Raw genomic sequence first — 24928 nt, 5'->3', positions numbered from 1 at the left:
TCCGAATGTAATTCTGCCGAAGTTGAGCAAGTAGGCAGTACGTTGACTTCAACATTAATAGGTTCTATGTTGCACGCTGTCACGTTCATCGTCCTCCATAAAACTCACTTCTTCAAATCTCTAAAAAAAGAGGATTGCAATCTTTCTTGTTTTCGATTCGAACAAGAATCACAGTTCTCGCTCCAATGATGATAATATCTATTTTACTGTTATTTAGTGTCAGTTCGGAGTGCGTCGCCTCTTAATATGTCAGATCGAGGTTTTGTTGCTGGAGCTTGAAAAAAACGCTGGTATTCGATGAAAAAACGTAGAGCGATGACGTTCGGATGCAGTTCCACATATTGTAGCCTTACAAGAAAGGTCAATGGCAAAAGTGTCCTGGTAATTTAGATAGATTAGATTTTAAGTGGTACTGTAGCTAAAATTACTTTTTAAATTCTATTATTAACACTATTATTTTGATTCTTAAGCCAGCATACTGCTACAATATTCCGAATTCTGTGCTTCTCGATCATGCATTTTCTTTTTCCACGCCTCGGTTATGAAGGTGGAAGGAAAAACAAAGCAAATTGACAAAACAGTAAACAAAAATGTGTTGATTAGTTGTGTAAATATGCATGTTATTGGTTTCCAGTTATAGTTGTGATTCACATGCTTTTTTTGGCATGGATTTTTTCTATTGAGTTTGAACATCATCAATTCTTTCACGTTCGAAAATTCTTCCTCTCTTTCTTCAGGGTTGCATTTTTGAAAAAGTTCATTATTCCATTTGAATTACCGCATTCTCGGCGTAAGGGAGTGTAATTAGAATGCGTTATTTGTTCTCGTCGTCCCATGACACTTTCAAACTTAATTAGAACGGCTGCCGTCTATACGAGACCATTTAATCGCCTCACCAGTGGTATAAAACAGAGTGATTTTTTTTTTCTCTGTTCAAAGGTTGCATTAGAGATTTTGCATTCCAAAAGCATAATATATGTACTTGCTGCTTGCACCACATCACTACAATTTTTTTCGGCATGAGCCGTGCTTTGCGTTGTTTCAGGCGATCTGAAAAAGTTCTAAAATAAGATCTTCAGCGGACAGCAATTGTGAATCCAGTTCTAATCCACCAGGTTGGTAGCTCCTAATTCAGCAATCCTATTTCCCCATATGGCATCACGCTCATTTTCTACTCAAAAATATTTTTATTCATTTCGTGCCCATTCTTTTTTTTTTGCAGAATTCGTCAGTTTTTAAGGGACAGTTTTCAAAGAGGAATTGATCCCGATACAGCAACACTAGAAAATCAAGACAGAACAATTGGCTGTGTGCTTCACTTTCTACTATTATTATTTCTACCCAAAATCGTACTGGCAGTAAGGCTGCCAGAAGCTACCAACCTCAAACACCAGCACTTCTGTGGATGCTGACGTTTGATCTATGGATCTTTTGAAATGAATGAGATTAGATTGCTCAAGTGGCAGCGTCATATTGACGCTTTTTTTTACTATGCATTTCATTATGTTTGAAACATTCTCCAATACCCGTTCTTTCTAGCAATCCTATTTCCCCATTTGTATTTTTCGAAATAGTGCGCGTCGAGTAATGTTTTCATCTGCATTGCACTTCAAAATTTTTCTTATTGAGGACATTAAATTACTCCAAGTGGATTGGAAAAACGTTGAACTGCTTTGTTCATTTCTTTTAAATGGCGGATATAAATTTGACTATGCAGAAAAGTGTAAAAGGCTGCAACTCTAAGCGGTTCTTCAGAATGTTATGATACAGTCTTGTTGAGGAATACAAGGCTCATGTCACCTATGTATTCTCAGTTTTCCAGTTAGAAACTGAACTTCTCATCCTCCATTCACTCCTTCATTTCTTAATTTCAGGTAAAACTCTACATTTAAAAATCAGTGCTTCAGTAGTAGTGCATATATTATATTGTGCATATGTTATTATTATTATTATTATTATCACTATTATTATCATTATTATTACTATTATTATTATTATTATATTCGATATTTTCTTCTTGTTCACGTCCATCATATCTCATGCTCTCCTGTTCTTTGTCAACGTGCACGTTTTCGATCAATAACAGTTGCATGGTTAAAGTATGTGAAGGGATTTTAAATTTAGTTTCGATCTACCATCCACTATCAGTTTTTCACTGCGTGAACGGGGAATCCCAAAACAGCTTCGATAAGGGTGGAATAAAATTAGCAACTAACTTTTAATTCAGAGAGTGTTTCAGAGGTTAACTGAAGTGAATGGAGCCAAATCTTGACGAAGAAACGGCGTATCTTGTCCAGTAACTCATATTACTTAGTCCCGCTGAAATTTTTGAGTTAATACTGGATTTTTTTGCGCCGCCTGTTTAAAAAAGTCGACAAATGGGAAGAAAGCCAAATATGTTTCCTCTTCTTAAAAAATAACGGAAGCAAGGAATAATTGACAGTAGTAATCTTCCACTCTTTCCAACCTTCTTTCAAACCGTTCTAAACAATGCTCTACTAGTATTTGGTTGAGGAATAATCCATGGCTGTTTTGTTGCACCTCACTATATGAGTTCTGTTTTTAGTCCCACTGATTCTTTTTCTAAAATAACTTAAATGGAGTTCCAAGTGATAAATTTTTTGCATTCAATCGAGATGATGTAGCCGCTGAGGCTGGGATTGCTTGCTAGTAGTGTTGGTCTTCGAGCTTCAAACATGAGAATTCCGATCTCAATGACGGATCGCCCGCCGCTCTATCAACTGTTTTGGATTGAGCAGAAATCCATTTCTTTCCAGTTAATCTGTTCAGAACACAGCAAAAAAACTGCAAATTAATCAGTTCTGTGTTGTCCTTCGTGTCGTTCGCATCGTCTTCCACCTATGCTTCCACAGATTTTGCAAGTATAGCATAGTTCTTCATCTTGTTTTTTGTCCTTCTTCAGGCTTCCAAGGCCCATCCGTTCCTTTTTTGCACAAAACAAATCTCCCGAGCACTATGCTTCAGCACTTTGACTGAATGAAAAACGTATCGAAAATGCAGTGATTTGATCACTTTGCACTTCATTTCAATGAATTGAAAATGCAACAACTGAAAAAGTTGAAAATTGGGTTTAGAACTTTCATGTTTAGCTAGATGTACCCGACAAAAGTGTTGCACAACGTTTTCCCAACACTTTTTATTTCTATGCGCATTTTTAACCTTTAGAAAAAAGCAGCAGTGAATAATGCTTCTAACCAATAAGTGATCACGTTATCCTTTAGATGAAGCCATAACATAAGTTAATTGAGGTAATCTGTATGAATGTATGATCCACGAAGTCAAAAAAAAAATCCTCCAAAAATCAAAACTCCTTTCAAACCGGGAATTGGCTGCGTTTTTTTCTTATTTCACGCGCTACTCTCCCCGATAAGACCATAGAGGCGTAACAGTGCCTGATCGTCCTTAAAAAAACGGTAAAGGAACGGCGTTATCTCCCACTAGCCAAGAAACAGTCGGTTGTCGTCAAGATATACGGGAAACTCACTTCCGACGTTCCCCGCCTTACGTCGGAGACATAAACCTAAAGGTTTACTGTATTTGAGGGTTTAATTTTTAATTGGGCTGTTTATTTTATTTCTAGCAAAACTCCTTTAATACACTTTTCCATCAAAACTGTAACTGTTCCGAAACTTCCTGTCCACTTTTGGCTCCAGTGACCTAAAAATAAATGAAATCGAATAATGTAGAAATTAACTGATTGTTTCTGAACAAGGTATGAATAACATCTCCCTGTGAAAAAGCAAAGGCATAATTTTCTACATAAGTAGCAGTTTGAGAAGCAGAATTGCAGAAAAACTAAATTGAAGAAAGAAAGCCGGCGAGTATACCTATTTACAAACGTAGTACAAACAAACGACCCAACTGAATAGAGTGTGAGAGCTTTTCATTATCTTTTTTTAGTTAAATCGACCACAGTAAATCTGATTGGGAAATGCCATGTATCCATTTTTTTTAAAACATAATGGCGGGGTACCACAAATCTGACTTGGTGAAGGAATCCGCGTGAAAAGCTAGAAATGAGGTAGTGGATTGCGATTGATGATTATTTTTATGAGTTTGGTTCTCTTTTTCCTTTTCTAAAAAGTTTTCTGTAAGAATAACTAAACTAAATGCGTAGAATAGTAAACGAATTTTCGAGTAGTGTATGGTCCTTCTTGAGATTTAAGAGATCTTCATTTATGAATTTTGGAAAGTGTACTTGAAAGAAGCGTCAAAACGTATTCCCTCACCCAATAATGCTCACCAAATGCTTCTCACCTGTATTCTGTACCGTACGAAAACCACTATTACTTCCTTTAACGCTCCGCCTTTTCTCGTTCTCCTTTGATCAATTGCAGACCCCATTTCGACATCTAATCGTCCTCTTCTGCTCTTCATTCGTAGAATTTGAAACAACACCGGATGGTACGTTGAAATGATTAGTTCCAGCTGTTTCAGTTGCCCTGAGATGGGCAACTGTGATTCGGCGACTGCAGAGATGAGTAAAAGAAGCCGAAAAATCAACGCCATTATCGAACAGGACAAGAAAGCGGAAGAAACCGTCATTAAACTCCTTTTGTTAGGTATGAAATTTTATGACTAAACTTCCATTTTCTTTCTTCCTTTAACAGTCTCGCTAAGACTGATCAGTTTAACTTCATATTGAGGGTTCTTGTGTAGTGTAGTTGGGAAGATATTGGGCCTTGACAACGAGGAGGAATTTGCTGAAATATGCATGCTATCAAATACTACAAGATATTTTCAGTCATCTGAAGAGGACGGAGTTATAAAAACGTGAGGCCATAAATAAACAAAGCATTTAACAAAGCATTGCATAGTTTTCTCACCAAAACATCTCATTCAATATAAGAAAACATGGATCTCCTTTTTTTTAGCTATTTGTAGAAATTGTATATCCAACGCTTTACCACCTTTTTCACATCAAAATTTTACAGTTCATGAATTTTTTAATAACAGAGAAATCCTCTGAAGAACTAGTAGATTTTATTCTCCTGAAAAATATCTCTGTAACCAGCTGTTGTGTCTTCTCTCACAATCGAGACTGGTTGATGTTTTGATCAAAACCTATAAATCCTGCTTACTGCACGCATGGTAAATGTCTACTGATATTCGCAACCATTCGAAAACTGATTTATGCACTGTTCCATAAACCTCCTTGTTATTCTACATATTTTCAATTAGCAAAGTTGCAATAACTTTCAATTTCAGGAGCAGGAGAAAGCGGAAAGAGCACAATTCTGAAGCAAATGAAGTAGGTTTATCAGTTGCTGTAACTTTTTGCCAAGAAGCAGATTTCATCAAAATATAAAGCTGTAACCATTTATTTGCATCAAGTTTGATATCACACAGTTCGTGAAAAAGACTTTTCTATTTCTCCCTTAAAGAGAATAAGATGGTGCGTTCCTACGAAGAGAATTATGTATGTATTTGTAAGCTGTTGGGTTGGGGAGTAATTCATGGGCGTTCTTTTTTAATTTAGAGATGTATGCAGAAATAAAATCATTGGAAAAATGTTTTTTTTTATTTTGTTTTTTTATTTGAAAGAGGACTTCTTGTTCAAAAACGTAGTGTGCTTCGATTTTCTAATTTTACTTCTTTTTTATTCAAGGAAAGCAATCAAGAAAGAATCAGGAAGTGAAAAAATTACATTACATGAAGGGATCAAAGAAATACATAGTTGGACAATGTAAGAAGTTTGTGAACGACAATGTAGATCACGTTATTAATTGGTTTGTTGTAGTATTTGTTGTTTAAAACAAACTTGAGAAGAAAATCGCATGTTAATTTCAGTATAATACAGTATATAGTATGTAATGTATACAGTGCTAGGGGCCTAACAACGAAGTTTTTCTGCACCTAGATTAACAAAAAACGAAAAGAACGAAATAGCATGGCATTGCACAGTATTTGACGCTTCTCCAATTATTAGTTCAGGATCATCCACGATAATGGTTTCTCGCAGGACGAGGCAGCACAGAAGTTATCAGTAGTTTGCGCAAATACGGTACAGTCTATGGGAGCTCTCATCGATGGAATGAGAGCGCTCAACATATCCTTCGCTTCAAAACAGTGCACAGTGAGTACCACAAAATTGAATACAGAACTTAAAAGCTGGCGCAGACTCATAGAAACACGAGCCGAAATTTGGAAAAAAATGGAACACCAACGAATGGAGGTTTAAAAGAAACTGGAGAAGACTGAGTAGATGTTCCTTTAGAAGGAACATTCACTCTCTGTTATACCTTTCCTTTACGCGGACTTTTGCTGTGTTTATTTGCCGATTCTATGTGCAGAGAAATGTATGAGGAGAAATAATTTCTAAAAATGCGACAGAAAATACGATAATGCCAGGAACAGTAAGGGTCTCAAAGCAAGGAATAAACTACCATAAACATATCTATTACGCTTCTTTTAATTCGTTTTCATTCCGTTTTAAATTCTCAAAGGCCTTTTGTTCCTCTTTTTTCACTAGAAATCAAGAGACTCTTTTCAGGAATATGCCGCGCTTGTTATGAAAACTCTGGAAAGGAAAGAAGAATTTCAACCGCTCACCGAAGAAATGTATAAGTAGGTCTAGACTGCAATGCCTTCTTAGGTGCTGCTTCTCATCCTTAAAGGCATCACCCCACGAATCTGGAGTGGTACGGATTTCCGGTGGAGTATTCGTATACGGGATCGTAGATTATGGAGAGGGGGTGATTCCGTCCATTTCTTCCTAATTGCCGTAGAAAACGGTCCGGAAGATCCGGCTTCGCGCGTTCCGGCGCACTATTTTCCACAAGGAGTTCGATTGGAGCGCCTTGTGCATGCGCGCATCTTCCGGGCAGTTTTATACGGCAATTAGGAAGAAATGGACGTAATCACCCTCTTCTCCATAATCTACTGTCCCGTGTACAAATCACCTGAAATCCGCACCACCTCAGATTCGTGGTATGCTGCCTTTAACATGTGCACAGATACGGTGAAGAGGTCTAATCCAAACTATGAATATTTAGACTGCGCAAACTTACTGCGCCATTCTTTTTATTTCGAAGAGTGAATTCCAGCAAGTGACAGTGATTCACCCACGTTCATTTTGAAAAATATTAAATAGTCAACGTATCTATGTAGTCGGCGCTGGTCAGCCTCACTCTTGGAACGATAAAGACGCTCCCACCAAGACCCAGAGCGGTTCTACCCAGGACCGCCGGTATAAATCGTTCTCGCGAAAGATGACCGCTTAATGCTCGAGAACTTCTCGGAGCCCATGTTCAGATTCTATGACAATTTTCGAGTATCTCTTGCGCCATTCTTTTTATTTCGAAGAGTGAATTCCAGCAAGTGACAGTGATTCACCCACGTTCATTTTGAAAAATATTAAATAGTCAACGTATCTATGTAGTCGGCGCTGGTCAGCCTCACCCTCGGAACGATAAAGACGCTTCCACCAAGACCCAGAGCGGTTCTACCCAGGACCGCCGGTATAAATCGTTCTCGCGAAAGACGACCGCTTCATGCTCGAGAACTTCTCGGAGCCCATGTTCAGGTTCTATGAGAATTTTCGAGTATCTCTAGGAGGCCCTTTCTCCCCACTCACCCTGCTTAACACAATATGTGGGCGGTGCGGGCGGAAACTGATGCTTGGAGAGAATCTACAAACGCATCGATCGACGAATCCATTAAAGGGATGCGGCGACGATTCTTGCGCGGATGCGCTGCGTTCGTCGGGTTGAACGCGTTAGGCAATCGGTTGCACTCTTGGCAGGGCCCTTTTAGCTCCAACCAAGCCTCGAGAAGATACGTGATGTGATTTTTACAACACCATTAACCATCACGCAACCACAATGAAGCGCAATGGTTGGATTTGGCTTGGCCAGTTCGTCTGATGAATCGTGATAAAGCCCGACCACTCATAGGAACAAAGATTGACCTATCTTTCTGACTTCGATCGGTTCAGCGTCAAAAAAGGCGTCAAGGTCAAAAACGTGAAAATCGAATACAGAACTTAAGGGTGAACGTAGCACGACTCTGTTCCGATAGGAGTCTGCACGACGTGTCTCTTTTTTTCGGAGCCATTTTCGATGTTAATTAGATTGTTACCAACGTATGTAAGAACTTCGTCCAATATGGACCCGACTATTAACATCGCATGACATCGATATCCAGAGGTCGTACGGATCAGGTGGTCTAAAATGAAGGGATTGTGGCGTCATTCCAGTCGATGTAGTGATCGATGAATCTTTGGTAGCTAAATGAAAGCTCACCTCGTCAATAATAGGTCAAAAACATTACTAACGATTCATCTCCTGTGTTTAGTTCACTTATGCTTTCTTTTCTTTAGGGCAATAAAGACTCTATGGAACGACAAAGGTGTTGAAGCCGCGTTTGAGAAAAGAGACGAGTTCTACCTTCATGATTCTGCTAGATAGTGAGCACGTAACGTTTGAATTTAAAAGATTTAAAATGTTCTTCTCAAATCTCAGAACAGCATTCATGACAACGCATATAATAGTACAAAATGCTCATCTGTCATAATATAACGGTATAATGCCATGAAAAGTCTAATGACAAGCTCGTGCCATACTGCTTCTCCATGCACAGTGGCAAAGTGCACAATTCTCATATCTTTTCTAGATCACTTTTTTCTCTAGTGATGATAAGTATAATTAATAAATAATTAATTACTCAAGCTAAATAAGTATGCCATGATAAATATAATTATTAATTAATTACTTGAACTAAATAAATATAACTTGTTGTTAAAAACATAAAAATAAAATGTAAAATGTAATAAATTCAGTTTTCTCGACTCTCTGGATAGGATATATGACAAGAATTTCGTTCCGACCGAACAGGATATATTGCGAACCCGCATTGCAACTATGGGTGTTATCGAAGTCTGTTTCACTATGAAGAATAAGCTGTGGAGGTAATTTCTCACCAAATTTTGATCTCATTCGATTAAACCACTTCCTATCTGATAACAATATCCAACCAAGAAATTGACTGAAAATACCGTAGATTTTTTAAAATTACTTTTGCCGGATGAAATTAGCGATGGGTTCGTCTTTTCCATGCCTCTGGCATAGAAAAAACACCTGTGCATTATCAGGTGTTTTTGCTTTACTCTGCTTTCTGCTTTACTCTTTTTATAACTTGGACGTGCTATTTATCAGCTCAGCTTTGTTCGAAAAAAATTACATCAAATCAAGCAGAGCTAAGCAAAAAGGCACATCTCATGGAACTGCTGTGGCTAACAGATGCAATTAATTTACTGAACAAACACAGTTCCCTAAACTCTCAGAGATTCTAAACTTTCAAAATGTATTGAGAAACCATATAACAAATGAAGTCTGAGTTGCTAAAGATACCAAAAGGGCTGGTGTTTCGCAGGAAATAAAATATTCTCATCGATTTATGGATTGCAGTTACACACATCACATTTTAGAGCATCTACGTCATTATGAAAACTTTCACTACATCTGAAAAGTTACTTACTTAGATAGAGTGATTTTCACTTTAACTTTGATCACCACATCGCCTACCACTTACATTTATTATTTAATTTTTCATTCATTCATTTTTTTCATTTTCATTCATTCATTTTAATTTCATTTATTTTTCAATTATTATTATTATAAATTAATATTCTATAGCTAGAATGGTACTACCTAGATATAACAGTTATAATAATTATTAGCAGACAGTAATTACTAGCAGATATAATAATTATGTCTACGACATTACCACTTCTTCAGCTGTCCGAATAGCACTTTTCTGACAGAAAAAACTCAGAGTATTCGACGTTGGTGGTCAACGTTCGCAACGAAAAAAATGGATTCATTGTTTCGACGACGCAAAAGCAGTGATCTACGTTGCTTCTCTAAGCGAGTACGACCAAGTTTTGTTGGAGGATGACACGACGGTACGATTACAGCAATACATTGAGTTTTCTCTTTTTTCATTCTGGTTAGTGAGGAACGAGAAATATTAGATTTTTGTCTGGAACGTTTACTCGTTTCATGTTCAATTTTCCAAAGAGGGGGGTGCAGGCACTTAGTCCATACCTGTGAGCCAATAATATCGAATGTCTCCATAAGAAAACTTTTAGTTTTTTTTTTATTCCCGGGAACTCAATGAAGTCCCAAGGTGCTTACCGTCTTGTCAAAAATCGTATTTTGTTCTATATTAATTCGATTAATTAGTTTAATTCTATTTCTAATAGTCAATTTTTGTGTTTCACTCCATTGTGTTCCCACCAGAACTTCAGTGAACACCTTCACAGTGACAATCCTGTTACGAGCCTAAAAGTCTCGTAACAGAGTGAAGCGTTGCGTCCTCGGTGAAGGCGGTCTACAGGACGACCGAATTTCTCACCCTCGGAACTCTTTTCGATTTTTTTTTTGATATTTTCTCATCGCTTGATATCACATGAATAACACAAACAGGTCGTTTTTCACTACTGTATCGTTTATTTAACTCGCCACCAGCTTAACAAGCTTTTGGTTCGCAAAGATTGAATTTCTGTTGTATCTCCTAGTATAACTGCGCATAATTGGCGTTCCTAGTATTACTAATCGCAGCAAAACCCCAAAAATTCCACTGGTGAGGGCGCTGGTCATGTACAGTTATAGGACAAAACAGCCCAAAAATCCAATGAAAACCAACCTAAGTCTTCCACAACGGGAGAGTAGTGATGGAGGGTTCTTCTAAGACCATGTAAAAGTGCTAATAATGCACAATTCACTAAACGATGAGGTAGAAAATCAGTTTCCTTCAACCAAAATCTTGAAGACGCCACATTGACATTGACGCCACATGCGTGCTTCATTATTAAAATTAGATTAGAATTAAAAGAATGGAAGACTTTCAAAATAACAAGAACTAAATTTTGAGGAATTTGTTGCGCTCGCCGGAGATCGCAAGGAAGTAATTTGTCACCCCGGTGCAGCATGGTTTATGCTGACTGTAACTCCGGCTCGGAGCTGGAAGTTTAGCTAGCTGTACTATGTGCACTTCTGACCTCTTGGAAACCGCGAAATGTGCAGGACCACTTTCGCGATTTTACACTGCATTATCATTTGTGTAACGTTTACTACTTACTCGACTATTATTCTTACTATCCGTTCTATTATTTGGATTTTATTTTATTTATTTTTTAATTGTGGCTGTGATCATTGTTGTTGATTTCGAGGACTAATTTCCACCTTGCGGAATTGAAACCTTGAAGAATTTCATTTCATTTATTTTTAATTATGGCTCTGTTCTCTCCCCTAGTATGACGTTATCCTCTTCGAATTCTCTGTTAACTGTCATTTCCCCAAGGTAGAGTTCAATCCTCGGAATCATCAGAGGTCAGTTATTCCAATATCTTGCTCTTAAGAAAAATTGCGCTATTCTGTTTTAAAAACTTAAATCTACCTTCTCCATCTATCATATGTATGTCCTCATCGCAAAAAGTCAATGTTGATGAAAGCAAGTTATTTGTAACTGGAATGAACAAAGAAAAGTTCAATTTCCTCTTGTTGTATACCCCCTCGAAAGGATAGAATTGTGATGTTCTCACAATGCAGTAAAAAGGAAAGGGAATTGAAGGAACTGGGCGAGTGTTCTTACGGTAAACCGTCTGTGAAAACACCGTTAATAATTCTGCAGCAATCAAATTCCAGAACCGGATGCAAGAATCACTGCAGCTGTTCCGCCAAGTGATCAATAACAGGTACTTCGTCAACACATCGGTGATTTTGTTCCTCAACAAGAAGGATCTCTTTGAAAAGAAAATAGGACATGGAAGATCGTTGCGGATAGCTTTCCCGAACTATAAAGGTTAGATCTTGCTTCTTCATTAAACAGCGTTGTATCGTAAGTTACTGACGAGTAAAGAGCACTAGCACTGCATTCACGCACCTACACGTTGAGAGCGAGCACGGGCAAACCTTGAAAGACATTTGTTTTATTTGGAGTTAAACATTCCGTAAACTAACAAACTAATTCCCACTACTTACTCGGGTGACCAGAACTTTAAATGTGCTGCCTGCTGCTCATGCTTTTTTAGGTTGTAGCCTGAAAACTGGACTTATTCATAAATGCAAAAAAAGCTGGAGGACAGTTCCGGAAATATTTCGGTATTGAGTTCTTCCCATTAGTATGGAGGGTTCCAGCCAAGAAATCACTCAGGGGCACTTAAGGCATCACTTTTCCCAACAATTGGGCTCTTTACACCAGGGATTGACGAAATGAAACCGTAAAGTATAAAGCTGCTCTCATCACTTGTTTGGACAGAAGTAGAAGAGAGAATTGGGGGAACACCCAAAAAGTGGACTTAATGGCGACCTAGACAGGTTTCTTGAGATTGAGCCTCTAACCATGGTTCGTTGCTTTAGTATACTTGCAATTCCAGGTCGATGACACTGGCGCTTGTAGATTCGATCTGCCAGCGCGCATCTTCACTCGCTCGTAGTCGCAGTCGGCTGCTTCGCGACTTTATCGGGATTCCTACATTTGGGACACAACCGCTCCTTTCACATCAAGATGTATTAAATGCAAGATGACCGAGCTAGTAGCAGCCATCGTTTTGTCGTTTTGCGAATGAATCTCCGCATTCCCGTTGATTAGGCTTTATTTACGACGAATTACGAAAATATTTCGCAACCTACACCCAACGAGTAGGAAGCCACAACGAATTTCGAACGATTTTTTTTTAGCTGTCACGCTTCCAGAGAGAGAGAAAGAGAAAGAGGAGAGAGAGAGTTAGGTGGAAGCCAGTACGACGGGTGTTGGCAAAAAGTGACTGTTGGTCTATTAAATTAGTTGTGGCAATCAACGTAATCACTAGACCAGCTAACCCTGTTCAGTAGCTCAGACCCTAGGCCAAGAAACCTGCTTACGTAGCTCTTACGAGGACCTTTTGGGCGCACCAACCCTCCTTTTCCCAAAAAGAGTTGCCTCGTCGGATATTTTTGGCATTGATTCATGTTCACGGATTAAGTCCACTTTGCGTTGTTTCATTTCATCAATCCTACAAGTGTCAGGAGTCGCCTTGTGTCAGGAGTTAGTGAGCCATATCTAACGATGTAAACATCACATCGGGTCATACCATATTCCCAGGTGGCATCACTCCAAGGTGGAAGAAAAACCGAAAATGATCGTGGTCCAATCGTGGTGCGTCTGGCCAAACGAACCCGGGAGCTGGATCAGCGGGCAAGAAAGTTTTGCTGTGCCTTTGGTGGGATTGGAAGGTAATCATCCGCTGTGAGGTCCTTCCATAGAGCCAAACTCTCAGTTTTTACTGTCAATAACCGACCAGATCGGAGCAGGCGATCGACCAGAAGCAGCCCAAATTGGCCAACAGAAAAGGTGTTGTGTCTCACTGAGATAACGCCAGGCCGCACACACACATTTAAAGGCATCACTCCACGAATCTGAGGTGGTACGGATTTCAGGTGGATTGTTCTTATAAGGGATAGTAGATTATGGAGAGGAGGGTGATCAAGTCCATTTCTTCCTAATTACCGTAAAAAACGGCCCGGAAGATACGGCTTCAGGCGTTTTGGCGCACTATTTTCCACAGGGAGTTCGACTGGAGCGCGCCAGCCTTGTGCACGCACCGCATCTTCCGGGCCGTTTTTTACGGCAATTAGGAAGAAATGGATCACCCTCCTCTCCATAATCTACTATCCCTTATAAGAATACTCCACCTGAAATCTGCACCATCTCACATTCGTGGGGTGATGCCTTTAACGACGCGTCAGCTGCGCTCCAGGAGCTCCAGGAGCTTTGGTGGATGGTTCTGCCGCAGCCGCCGTATAGTCCAGACCTGGCACCAAGCGCCTATCACCTTTTCAAGCAGCTGGAAAATTTTCATTGTTTGCATTTGCTTTTAAAATAGAATCTGACCTGAACTGAACTGCTAACCTGAACTGAGCAAATCAATGAGAAGAACGTTATAAAGGAATTTTAGAAAGATTAAAAGTTGTGTTTCTCAATTTTCAATAAAATTTTATTTAGGCGGTGAAAACTACGATGAAGCAGCCAAATACATAGAAGCGCAATTCATGGCGGCAAATGAGAATCGGGAGAAGTCGATTTACACTCATCTCACTTGCGCCACTGATACTCAACAAGTGCAATTCGTTCTGGACAGTGTTCTGGACACAATCTTGTCTTCCAAGCTTAAAGGATGTGGGCTGTACTAAATGCAAGTTTTGTTCTTCACTCCAGCAGGTTCTCTGATTCTATGCCGAAGAAATCCATTATAAATTAAAGGATTATTAAATAAGTGTAATATAACAGTCAATGGCTACTGAGAGCTGCCTCCATCCAGTTGTTTTATTTTCCATAGGATGACGACAAAAATATTCGATTCAGATTCTACTCCACATCGTTTAGGTACATGAAAGGTTCTAATCTGGGCAAAATGAATTGAAATAGCTCGGATCTAACTCGTTTGTGGCTGATGTGCGAAAGAAAGAGAAATATCCCTGAAAGAAAGAGGTCTGACTCTGAAAAATCATTCCCTCAATACTAGATGTAGGGCTAGTGGAAATACAAGAGGTACCGCTGGGATTGCTCTGCCGATCGTTCGAAAACGCCGCAAAGCCACCCAGCCGCTTCGCAAGGCTTTTTATCCTTGCGAAGCGAATATGTTGGTTGGAGGCTTGTCTGGGATAGTACGGACACGAACGATGCGCACAACGGTTGACCCCATAATTCATCGTGAAGATCAGATGCGTGAACGAGTTCTGAGTTGAACTCGAAGGCGTTGATCACACCAATGGAAATGATCACCGCCAAGCAGTTCCTCTTTTGTCCGTAAACCTTAGGTCCAGAAACACTCAATATTTCCTAAATTAGGACCCTTAAGCGTCAATACCCAACCCAGAGATCCTTGAGAATTGTCTAAAAACTTCCTCTTAAGCCGAATTTAGTGCTCAGAAACACAAAAAAGTCAATAGAACCAGACCCTATCCACTCTGAACGGTGTTCCTACATTGAGTGGTACAAACGCCTCCTACTCTCTATCAGAGATCAAAACTTGTTGCACTGTTATGTGAACAATCACAACAACGTCTAAGAGGTTGAAGAGTGCACACTTTTCATTCCCCGTGAGATGTGTGTGTGAAAAAGCATTATTGTTGCACACGACAGCTTAGTCGTACCGGCGAAGTACTGTTGTTGGCGAGAACGCTGCTCCATTTGCTGCTTTTATCTCCTCTGGTAGTTCTTCAGACAGTTCTTTCTTCTTCTATTTCAAGATCAGGATTACATGCGTAGCCACTGATGCGCCATCCGCCTTGTTTCATACGATCCACCTACAGTTGTCAAGTGTTGAAGAGTTCTGTTGACGCTTAAGGGCTGCGTATCACGGAACTAACGACAAATAAAGAGTTCGGGCTGTAGGATACGGAACCGAGCGTACTAATCGTCCTAAAAAAACGGCGTGGGAACGCTTTAACTACTACGAAGTATTATACATTTGAACGCGCACGCGTGCACGCTACGGTTCCATCAGGAGACTATTCATTGGTTTTACTTGAATACGCAGTTGAGGAGGCTTCACTGATTTTCAAAGGTTCGTTCATGGATGCCACGCGTGTACGAGAATGGTGCGTTTCCACTTACGTCGAACGAACAAACACCGTTTCTCACATCGTTGTTAAGAACGATTAGGTGGAAATGAAGTAATACGACGGGCTAATACTCGCAAAGTACACTTCGAACTCTATATTTGTCCACAGAAAGGTTTGTGATACGCTCCCTTTAAGTGCGGTTAAACGTTTGTCAGTAAAACGCCTTTCCAAGTACTGCTTTCATTTCTCCCTGGGACCCATATGATATAATTTACACCGTATAGTTTTAAAAAATGGCCAAATTCCTCCATCATCAGGATCTTTTCCTGTATTTTCTTTAGAACCAAGGCATTCTTGTAAAAACTGCACGATAATTAACGAGTCACCTCTTGTGCGATGTTTCTAGAAATATTTACAAACTGTTACATAATATCATAACACGTGACTGTATATGCTACACTGTTTTGTTTTAACACAATATCGGGTTCTCAATATTGCGCGTACTAATTGTAAACGTATATTTTTTTAAAATTTGTTGAAGCAGTTACTTCTTTTTCGAATCACACTTTAATATCAAATTCTTGAACTTCCTCTCTTCATGTCTGTCATGTTTTCAACATTTTCCGCTCATATCCATACCCAGGTGGCGGCAGTTTTCTCCTTACTGGAGACCGCATCGCGGCCGCTCCTCTCCTTTTTTGTACACACTCGCAGACGTCGCTACAGTCCTCCAATCGTATGCGAACTGTGGCCACTGGAAAGAACGAAACCACTGTTGATTACATCAGTGTTAACGCAAACGATTGATGTTTCAAAAATTGTTGTTTTCTTGCTTTCTTCAAGATCTTGTACGTCCTGTTGTGTCGAATTTTCTTTCATCCAACTATGATTTGTGTCAGAAAATAAATATATTAATTGAGAGTACGGAAAAACTACTTTGTATTCATTAATATTGCTTACGTCACATTTCTAACCAAAAGACATCACACATTGCCTTCTGGGATTTCCCCTCAACGCTCTAAACGAGCAAACCTTGCAAATGAGTTTCCAGAAGATGCAAGAATGAATGAAGAGAAAGGAAAGAAAAGGTGACAAAGTGTCGCACCTCATATTTGGGGCAGCACTCTTCAAATGTGCAGGCCTATTTTTTTGTGTTTTGCTTTGTATTTGCAGAAAACACAAAGCGTAGGCACCTTACAAGAAATCCATCGTCCACTAATAATTCATGGTGTTATCTGCTGCCCGGCTCTTCTATGAGCACTACGGGACTATCTCAAGAATCTCAAGAACTAATTTTAAAAATGTGGATCAACACATCAGGGACAGGAACAGAAAATCTGACATAGGAAAATAATGATGTCATCATGTCGCTTCTATTACCAAAAACAAAAACAATAACACTACCTTGTGCAGAAATATTAGGTTGAGGATTATTTTGTCAACATTTATTACAAAGTGAAAAAGGCACATGGAAACAAAAAGTTCCAGAACGATATACATCGTTCGAAAGAGAATTCCTCACTCTACGAGGGAGTTCTATACTGACTCCTTAATTTTACTGACTTTTGTGTATTCAGGTCATTAATGTGGAGTGTCAGGTGGTGAAATAAATCTTCGAAACCATGTTTTTTTTCTGTGTTTGATCGAGAAGATAAATCCAGGATTGGTGCCATCTGTAAAGAATGAACTCTGCATGAAAATTGCGTTTGCCGTTTGTCTTCGTACTTCAAAAATGCGAATTTTTGCCTCGAAAACGGACTACACAGCGGTCAATCGGGTTGTCGCAGGATGGAATAACCATTTGTCTCAGAACGAACAAACTTTAAATAGTGTGCCCTTCCTTGGGGTGCGGGACAAGAGGTAACCGTGAAAACCAGCTGACCGCCCCTTTCCTCCTTTCAGCACCGCGCTCCTCTGCGTAATTACGGCTGCTGCTCCACCACCTAGACATCCTCCAGTGATCACCTACACCCCACCTCCCTATTGCTCCCTGACGTTCGCGCCGCGACGAAGCGGTGGATAGTGCGAATTTTGAAGGGAGGAGGAGTGAAAAACGAATTGCCGCAGCGAATTCTGATGTACGGATACAGTAAACTTAGCGCATATTATTGGGAATAAAAGAGAAGAAGCAGATCTTTCTATCCAATGTAACTTTACATAAATAAAAATTACCCCAAAAAGATGCTACAACGAAAAGAATAATATGCATATATTTTCACACATCTCATAATTTAACACATTTCATGCCTTAATTCTTCTATATAAACTAGCAATGCATAAGTATGTGTTTGTCACGATGCCATTCAACGGATTTTTTTCCTGTTCAACTTTCAACTGCAGCAGCTATAATAACAGCAGCTTTATGCGCCTATTACTTTGTGTACATTCTTTAAACTCCTTTCTACATTTTACATTTTCAAAATTTTACTTAGATATGTTTATATAGAGCGCATGTCAAATATTTCAATACTTGCATGTACGTTTTATACAACTTTATATAATAGAAGTTTGTATGGTTCTTCGAACTTCTTTCAACAGCGTTTTATCGCTTCATTTCTATCTATTCCCTGCATAAAATCAATATGGCAGGTTAGGTGTATTAGTTGCGAACAGAGGTCTTTGTATCTTCGAGATATACCTTTAGGTACTGTGTACGTCTGCGAGGCATTATTCGCGCCTAGTTAATCGTTGGATGCCAGTTTTATCCAGCTATATAAGAAAGAAGATTAGAAAGCGAAAAAAAAAGTAAAGAAGATAGCATAGCACCAATCAATGGTACATTTCTTGAAACATGTCTTGCATTCCCAGAGATGAATGAGTGTTTTCCACCTAACAAGTCGAAACAGGATAATTTCATTTTCACTCGCATTTGTAAATGGCATAACACTTATACAAACCTCTTTCATTCCTTCCTTCTTTTATATTAGCTTACAAGCACACTTTATGTAGACCTTCGAACAACATCTAATACCATGTACTTCCCTTTACGTTCGATTCTAAAAGCGCATCATAAGAGCTGTAGGCGCGGCGAAAAAAAAATCGTCGTAAAAGCGATAGACGCGGCGAAATGGGAGGGGAGGGTGGCGTGGGCAGGGCGTCTTGAAGACATAGCACAAGAGGAGCAATCAGGCTACTGTAGCGATTATGACGGTATCAGGAGACGCGCGGTGCAATTAACGATGCTCGTTAGCCTCCTGGATACGTGGTGGCACATCATACGGGTACCTCTTGACCGTTCCCCCCTTCCTTGTTGTTTTTCTCAGTTTCCAACAACTTGCTCCCATCGACCATAAGATTGCGGAATTCAGCGTGGTTCCGCAATCCACATTAGTCCGCATGACTATATAGCAAATTGCAGAAGAGGTTCAGAAAATTTTGCAAAGCACGGAACATCCTCGAAAATGTTCAAGATGTTCTGCTAAGCAAATAAGATCCTTGAAGATGTTCGAGAAAAAGAAAAGAGAATGTCTGGAAAGCAAACAAGACCCTTGAAAACGAAGAGCATAGAGAGCTTTCTCCGAACTCACTGGTTCTCTTAGGCATGCAGAGCCGAGTGATGCACATCCACTAAGTTTTAGGCAAACTCTCGCAGGTTTAGCAGCGGCTGTTTAAGATGGAAACAGTGGCTGTTCTAAAACTAAAGAGACATCTTCCGAAATATAAGAAAAGGTTATCCAGACACCAGTACTTAAGGATACTGCACAGTGCGTAGATCTCATTCGCCTTGGTAACAATCTTAAAGAACGCGGTGGCTTACCAACCACGCTAGTCAGTGGAACTGGTCAGTTGTTTTTGAAGGTCTTGCGTGGTGTACTTCGAACAATATCGAGGCTTGGCAAGGAGAGAGGAGGAGTTTGATGAGATATGCATGGTATCAAAGACCTCGAACCATTTTCAGGCATTTGAAAAAGACGAGTTTGTCAAAACGTCAGGCCAATAAAAAAGTTTCACCTAAACCTCGTTGGCATAATAAGAAAACATAAATAGGAAGAGGTGCTGAGCCGTCAACTTTATATAACGCCGAACTAACCACAAAGAATCAAACCTGTGGCACCTTGGATGGGAGCTGCTGATGGAATAAAAGAATAACGACCAAAATTGGTGAGAAAAAAGTTTATAAACAAGCAGAGCTCAGAAAGTTCGGAAAAAGGTTAGAGCAAAAGACATTTCAACTTTTTTTCTTTGAATACAAAAGCACGGGTAAAAGGCTGAGAAAACCTTAAAGAAGGGAGAAGTAAACAGATAAAATAAGATAAAAAGAAAGGGGTTACATATGCTTATTGAAACGATCAATGGCTACCCAATGACACCATACTACCTCAGAGTTCAGCACATGGAAATTGCCTTAGGAAAATTTAAATAGAGCACAACGCTAAAATTTCAATACAAGATCAAGGAATATGGACTTGATTATTATAGTTTCATCCAGTTCCATAGATATTGTGCAGAACTTAATTAAATAGATATATAACTTTACTTGTAAAATAATCCATTGTCCTGCCGCTCTCAACCGTTTCACAAAAATTGATTTCTCTTTCTGATTTTTTGTAGTCCTGACTTCCCCTCGTCCTTTGTGTTGGCTACTTTTCACTTATTACATAGTCTTTACTGAAAGGGTAGTGTTTTACACGAATATGCGTCTGTTTGCTGGGAAGAGTAACGGGCTATATGTCTGGTATGCCTCGTCCTCGTCGGGAATAGCTACACACCGACACCATGTTCCCTTAAAACGATAAAGTCTATAGCGTATGAATCCTTGAGCCAACGCATTCGAATGCTTTGGATTCGCTGAGGTTTACTAATGCGTGTTTACTTAGACAATGACTTGAGGAGGCAAGCCGATACCTCAAGTCAATGTTTCCATTCTCACAGGCAAATCTACCAATTTATCGATATTGTAGGGATGAAAAACTTGGTAGAGTCCAGAGCAGCCTCGAACCATTGATCGTGCAGCCACACCCGAACCCCTTTCCGAATTCGCTACACTCGGATTTCCTTAAACAGGAGAAGTTCATCGCTGAACCAACCAACCGACTGGATGTGTGTGCCTATTTTATTGCGATCTAAAATGTCTTTCTATGAAGGTTAGAAAATATGTGTTTGATGTTAAGATCATCAGTGCTGGATCCTGTCTTCATGTTCGTATTAGACAGAATTTCTCGTACATTTCCTCGTGTAGACTCCGGACAGGGGACGCTTTCACTGAGGACTCAAGGCGCCATCTCTGTACAAAATGGTTTGCCCGGACAGCATGCTTCGTGTGTAGGTGGTGCGCCGATTAAGATGGAACTCTGCATGTAGGAACAAAGGAAACGTGGATTCTCTGTACAAAATGGTTTGCCGCCATCTCTGTACAAAATGGTTTGCCCGGACAGCATGCTTCGTGTGTAGGTGGTGCGCCGACTAAGATGGAACTGCATGTAGGAACAAAGGAAACGCGGAACTAAGGAAAAGAACGCGCTGATACTGACCAAATATTAATTTTGTTTGCAAATATTAATCCGTCCATTCAATTCTACTGATTTCCACTCAATTTTGCCCTGAACGCAAACACCTCTAAACGGTCCCTCGCATACGCGGAATGACTAATGATTGGTGATCACTTCGCGCGAATGCATTTGAGAAAGGATAAGGATAAAATGTCTGACATCAATCCGCTCGGGATGCGCTGCCACGTTTACTTCAATTCAGAATTCGTTTCAGGTTTGTGAACGTGCGTGAAGCTTGTATAATGACTTGTGGGTTTAGCCGATGAATCATTTCAGTATTTTTATCCTCCCAGAGAAGTTTCGTCTCAGTTGTCGACCACGGAGGGATGATAAGCTTGGCTGGCGCCGGAGGGGTTTCGAACTCCTGATCGATCGCGCAGCCACAGAACTTCTTACCGACTGCGTTACATCCGCCCCATCGTATCTGATATTACCCATTTATTGATCTCCTTCTCGTTCTAGACGTAATGCGGATTTCCCTTAGACGTTTTTCACACTTATTGATTAAAAATTGTACGCGTTTAACTGGAGAATATCGATTTGTTAATTTGAGCTCCTCCAAAATTTAAAGGCAGACATCACGATATTGAGTATGTTGGGATCTCTGTTGCGGACGACAATCATTGGCCTTTCTCCAGCAGCCAATCGAAGTAAAACCAATGGATGGACTATTGAGGGAACCGGGAGACGTACATAGGTGGTGCGTTATAACGCACCTTCTGGAGACAAACGGGGAATCGAGTGGGGCCACGCTTACACTCGTAATCTACACGCCAAGCTCTACAATTGCCCACAGAGACCCAACATCACCAGTTTTGTGATACACTGCCCTTGACCACTATCAACAGAAGTTCTCGCAAACACCACTAACAGATATAGTGACCTTTCTGCAAAAGATACTTTTTAAAATTATTTTGTAAGGGGACATGTCCACAAGAATCTTCGTCTTGTAGAGTACTGCTGCGAGTCCGCAATAGGAAGACGATGAAGCTAACTCTTCCAAACATTCCCAGCCACCACGTAGGAGAAGAAAACCTGATATGGATATTTCTATGCATACGTATCATATCCCTAAACAAATCCTCAAAGTGGCTGCAGAGCCTCACCTATCTTCCGCACCGCTCGGGTGTGCTAATCTAAAACATTGTACCAGAGAAATTCGAGTTCCAGGGCTCGCCAACAGAACTAATATGACTACTGTAACTCAACAACATTTTGTTACATGGACATGTAGTAGGGAAATAATTTTACAGATCCTTCTACAAATAATCCCGGTCAACATTGTAGTAAGTACAACGCATAAGTCATGACAGGAATTGCACTTTCATAGCACAAATCCCAAAAATGGTAACAAAGATCAGCAAACAAAATAATTATCTTTTATCGTAACCAAATTATAATTCTTAGGTGAACACAATAAGCTATGAGCAAGATGAGCTGGTAAAGGACGACGCAATCACCAGGTCACCTATGATGCTCGACGAAAGGAAACGCTCTAGATAGTGTGACGCACAAACAAAGCTCTCGATCCGCTTAATATGATCGTATCAACATCGCAAAACAAACAAAAAGAGAACAAGAAAGGAGAACATATACAGGCTTACGAATCGCTTCATACAAATAACAATATATGAAGGAGACGAGACAAGCAGAGGGGTCCAGCTAGCGAATTTTATGCTAAAAATTCTCAAAGGCCCGGAGCAACGCGCTCTTTCTCCCATAGATAACAGATCAAAACAAATGAAGGATGTGTACGGTACTGAGTTCAGATTCAGTAACGAGAAACGATGGACGAGAGCAGGCAGTGTAGAATGAGATACGGCTTGAAGAAAGTGTTGTGTGTGGTATGCGGGTTACGACCGAATTCGCTAGTGGGGCTCTGCTATATCGACATCGCGCGATTTTAGCGTTCTGATTGCCTTTGTTGTGTTAGGGTTATTGTGAACGAAAGGTACAGGGATGGTGAACAGACAGAAGGGAAGTGTTTTGGAAAGAAAACGAACTAGTACGGACGCCGATATGCAGAACACACACTGCAATCGTAATCCGTTATTATTACTTAAAGGAAACGATGGCCAGCGATGATTGTTGGTGATTCGGTCAGAGACAAGCCACATCGATGCATATAAAACAAAACAAACAGGAACACTAGAACAGCAACGCTGTAGCTGAGGTCTGCTGGCGTCATCTGAGGAGCGAAGAAATCGCATAAACTAAGCAGAGCAGTCCAACAGCCACTGAACACTACCGAAATAGAACGACGTATTAGCTGCCCAGCTTAACCGAGACCAGTACAAGTTTGCACGATTGCATGTGGAGTGGGTAAGGATTATCACGAATTCGAAAATATAGAGTGCGTAAAGAAAAATAATTTCCTCCTAGGTCCCATCGCCAGGTGGCTAACACACTTCAACTCATCTATAAGTATGCTTATGCTATAAAATATCTAGTCCAAAATGGAAAGTGTACCACTGGAAAATAATAGGAACGTACAACTGTCATTCAAAAACAGCATGTGTGCATCGTCTGAACAAAGTCTCCATAGTGGGTGCATGCGAACCGTAGTAGAAAAGAACGAAGTTGGGGTAACAAATTATGTAGGCTGTGAAGTCAAGTCGAGAAGGATTATTCACGCATGCCGAATAGAACAACGACTTGCTCCAGTCAAGCTCACAATATACCATGCAAAACAGACTAGATTTGAGACGCAGATCCACGCGCATTACTTTTTGCTCCGTGAGAAAAATCCGCCCTTTTTAGCCTTTGCTTGGGCTCCCTCGGGCAGTGTTTGCGAACGAGATCCTTCCTCCAATTGAGACTGACCGGTTGCTATTTGCAGTTCGGTAAGCCATCGTTGGCAGTCCTCCTAAAAATGGTAGTTTTTGTGCTTCAACGTATTACAAGTGAAGGTTCTAGAATAACCAATTCGGAAGTAGCACATGCACGTTTAACGTTAATAATACCTCGCTTGCACACTGAAGAAGATATTCCGCTCCGATTGGCATACGCAACGACAACACATTCTTCTTCTTCTGGTAATCTTGGGCAACATTCACCGAACATCCTGGTAAGCTAACCGCTGGCTCATTGTGGAATGTAGCCCCTTCCTCTCTTAAACGGACTTCTCATTATCCTACATCTCTGGAAGATCGAAAAACGGAGAAGAACTACAATTACTGGTCTTACTTATGTTTCGCATCCTTATAGAACGTCAGCTCATTGTTTCGAAGCACAGCTAACAATTTTTCCCACGATCGATTCGATGCCTTTCGATCTAGTGATTCGTACGTATGTTTTCGTATCAATGTACCTTCAAACGCATCACCGGTCTTTGCACCTGAAACATTAATAACTCATTCTATGGGCCATCAACACTATTCGACATAATGTTCGTAAATGAAGTGAAATGAAACATTATCTCAACCACAACAACTTGCTAATTAACGTTTCTTTCAGCATGCCGTTTGTAAGTTGCCTGATTCTCGACACATTACATACTGAGGATTTTCTTTTGTGAACGTACAGCAAAAAACCTTTCAATTATATGCAGGCACATTGTTTTTGATTATATGGCAAGAAACCGTAAATGAGAGAGGACGTCTCGTGCCCAGCGAGCACATTTATCCCTCTTTTTTGTTGTGAAATTTTGAATTCCCAGAAATTAATGCTGATGAATCATTAATCTATCGTCAATCTATCAATGTACACTTCGCCATTACTTGGGTTGAGCTAATATAAAGCGTAAGGACCACTAATAGATTGGTATTCAATGAAGTAGATGAAAACCTACGCAGTAAAACAGTAAAACTGAAAACGACCACGTCAAGAAGTGCATCATCAACAAATAATTCAAGAAAAAAATGTTACCGA

At 40.0% G+C, this 24928-nt stretch overlaps 2 protein-coding genes across 5 annotated transcripts in view; one reads left to right on the top strand and one right to left on the bottom strand.

The window, feature by feature from the left end:
• Positions 1–4468: 4468 nt before the first annotated feature.
• Positions 4469–14195, top strand: RB195_014960 (uncharacterized protein; the record flags this gene model as incomplete). 3 transcript variants are annotated; one of them, XM_064205450.1, is made up of 11 exons in its annotated part: positions 4469–4583; positions 4668–4794; positions 5956–6097; positions 6515–6588; positions 8342–8428; positions 8801–8929; positions 9796–9925; positions 11670–11826; positions 12855–13050; positions 13108–13238; positions 14008–14195. In XM_064205450.1, the coding sequence occupies 11 exons, from the start codon at positions 4469–4471 to the stop codon at positions 14193–14195; spliced, it is 1476 nt and encodes a 491-aa protein (XP_064061332.1). The 3 variants fall into 3 exon arrangements, with proteins under 3 accessions (XP_064061332.1, XP_064061331.1, XP_064061333.1); XM_064205452.1 differs by lacking the exons at positions 4668–4794; positions 12855–13050; positions 13108–13238 and adding an exon at positions 5230–5272; XM_064205451.1 differs by lacking the exons at positions 4469–4583; positions 4668–4794; positions 5956–6097; ... (4 more) ...; positions 11670–11826; positions 12855–13050 and having other exon boundaries at positions 13142–13238.
• Positions 14196–23780: 9585 nt separating this feature from the next.
• The window catches only part of RB195_014959 (uncharacterized protein), a gene marked incomplete at both ends in the record, with an annotated part of 33902 nt that continues 32754 nt past the window's right edge, over positions 23781–24928 (bottom strand). For both annotated transcript variants that reach the window (XM_064205449.1, XM_064205448.1), the window contains 3 exons: positions 23781–23924; positions 24022–24169; positions 24245–24395. In XM_064205449.1, coding sequence (XP_064061329.1) covers positions 23781–23924; positions 24022–24169; positions 24245–24395 — 443 coding nt within the window. The remainder of the gene's footprint in view (positions 23925–24021; positions 24170–24244; positions 24396–24928) is intronic.

This window comes from Necator americanus, chromosome V, assembly GCF_031761385.1.
Source record: "Necator americanus strain Aroian chromosome V, whole genome shotgun sequence".
Classification (NCBI taxonomy): domain Eukaryota; kingdom Metazoa; phylum Nematoda; class Chromadorea; order Rhabditida; family Ancylostomatidae; genus Necator; species Necator americanus.
This window is presented reverse-complemented; position numbering and strand designations above follow the sequence as displayed.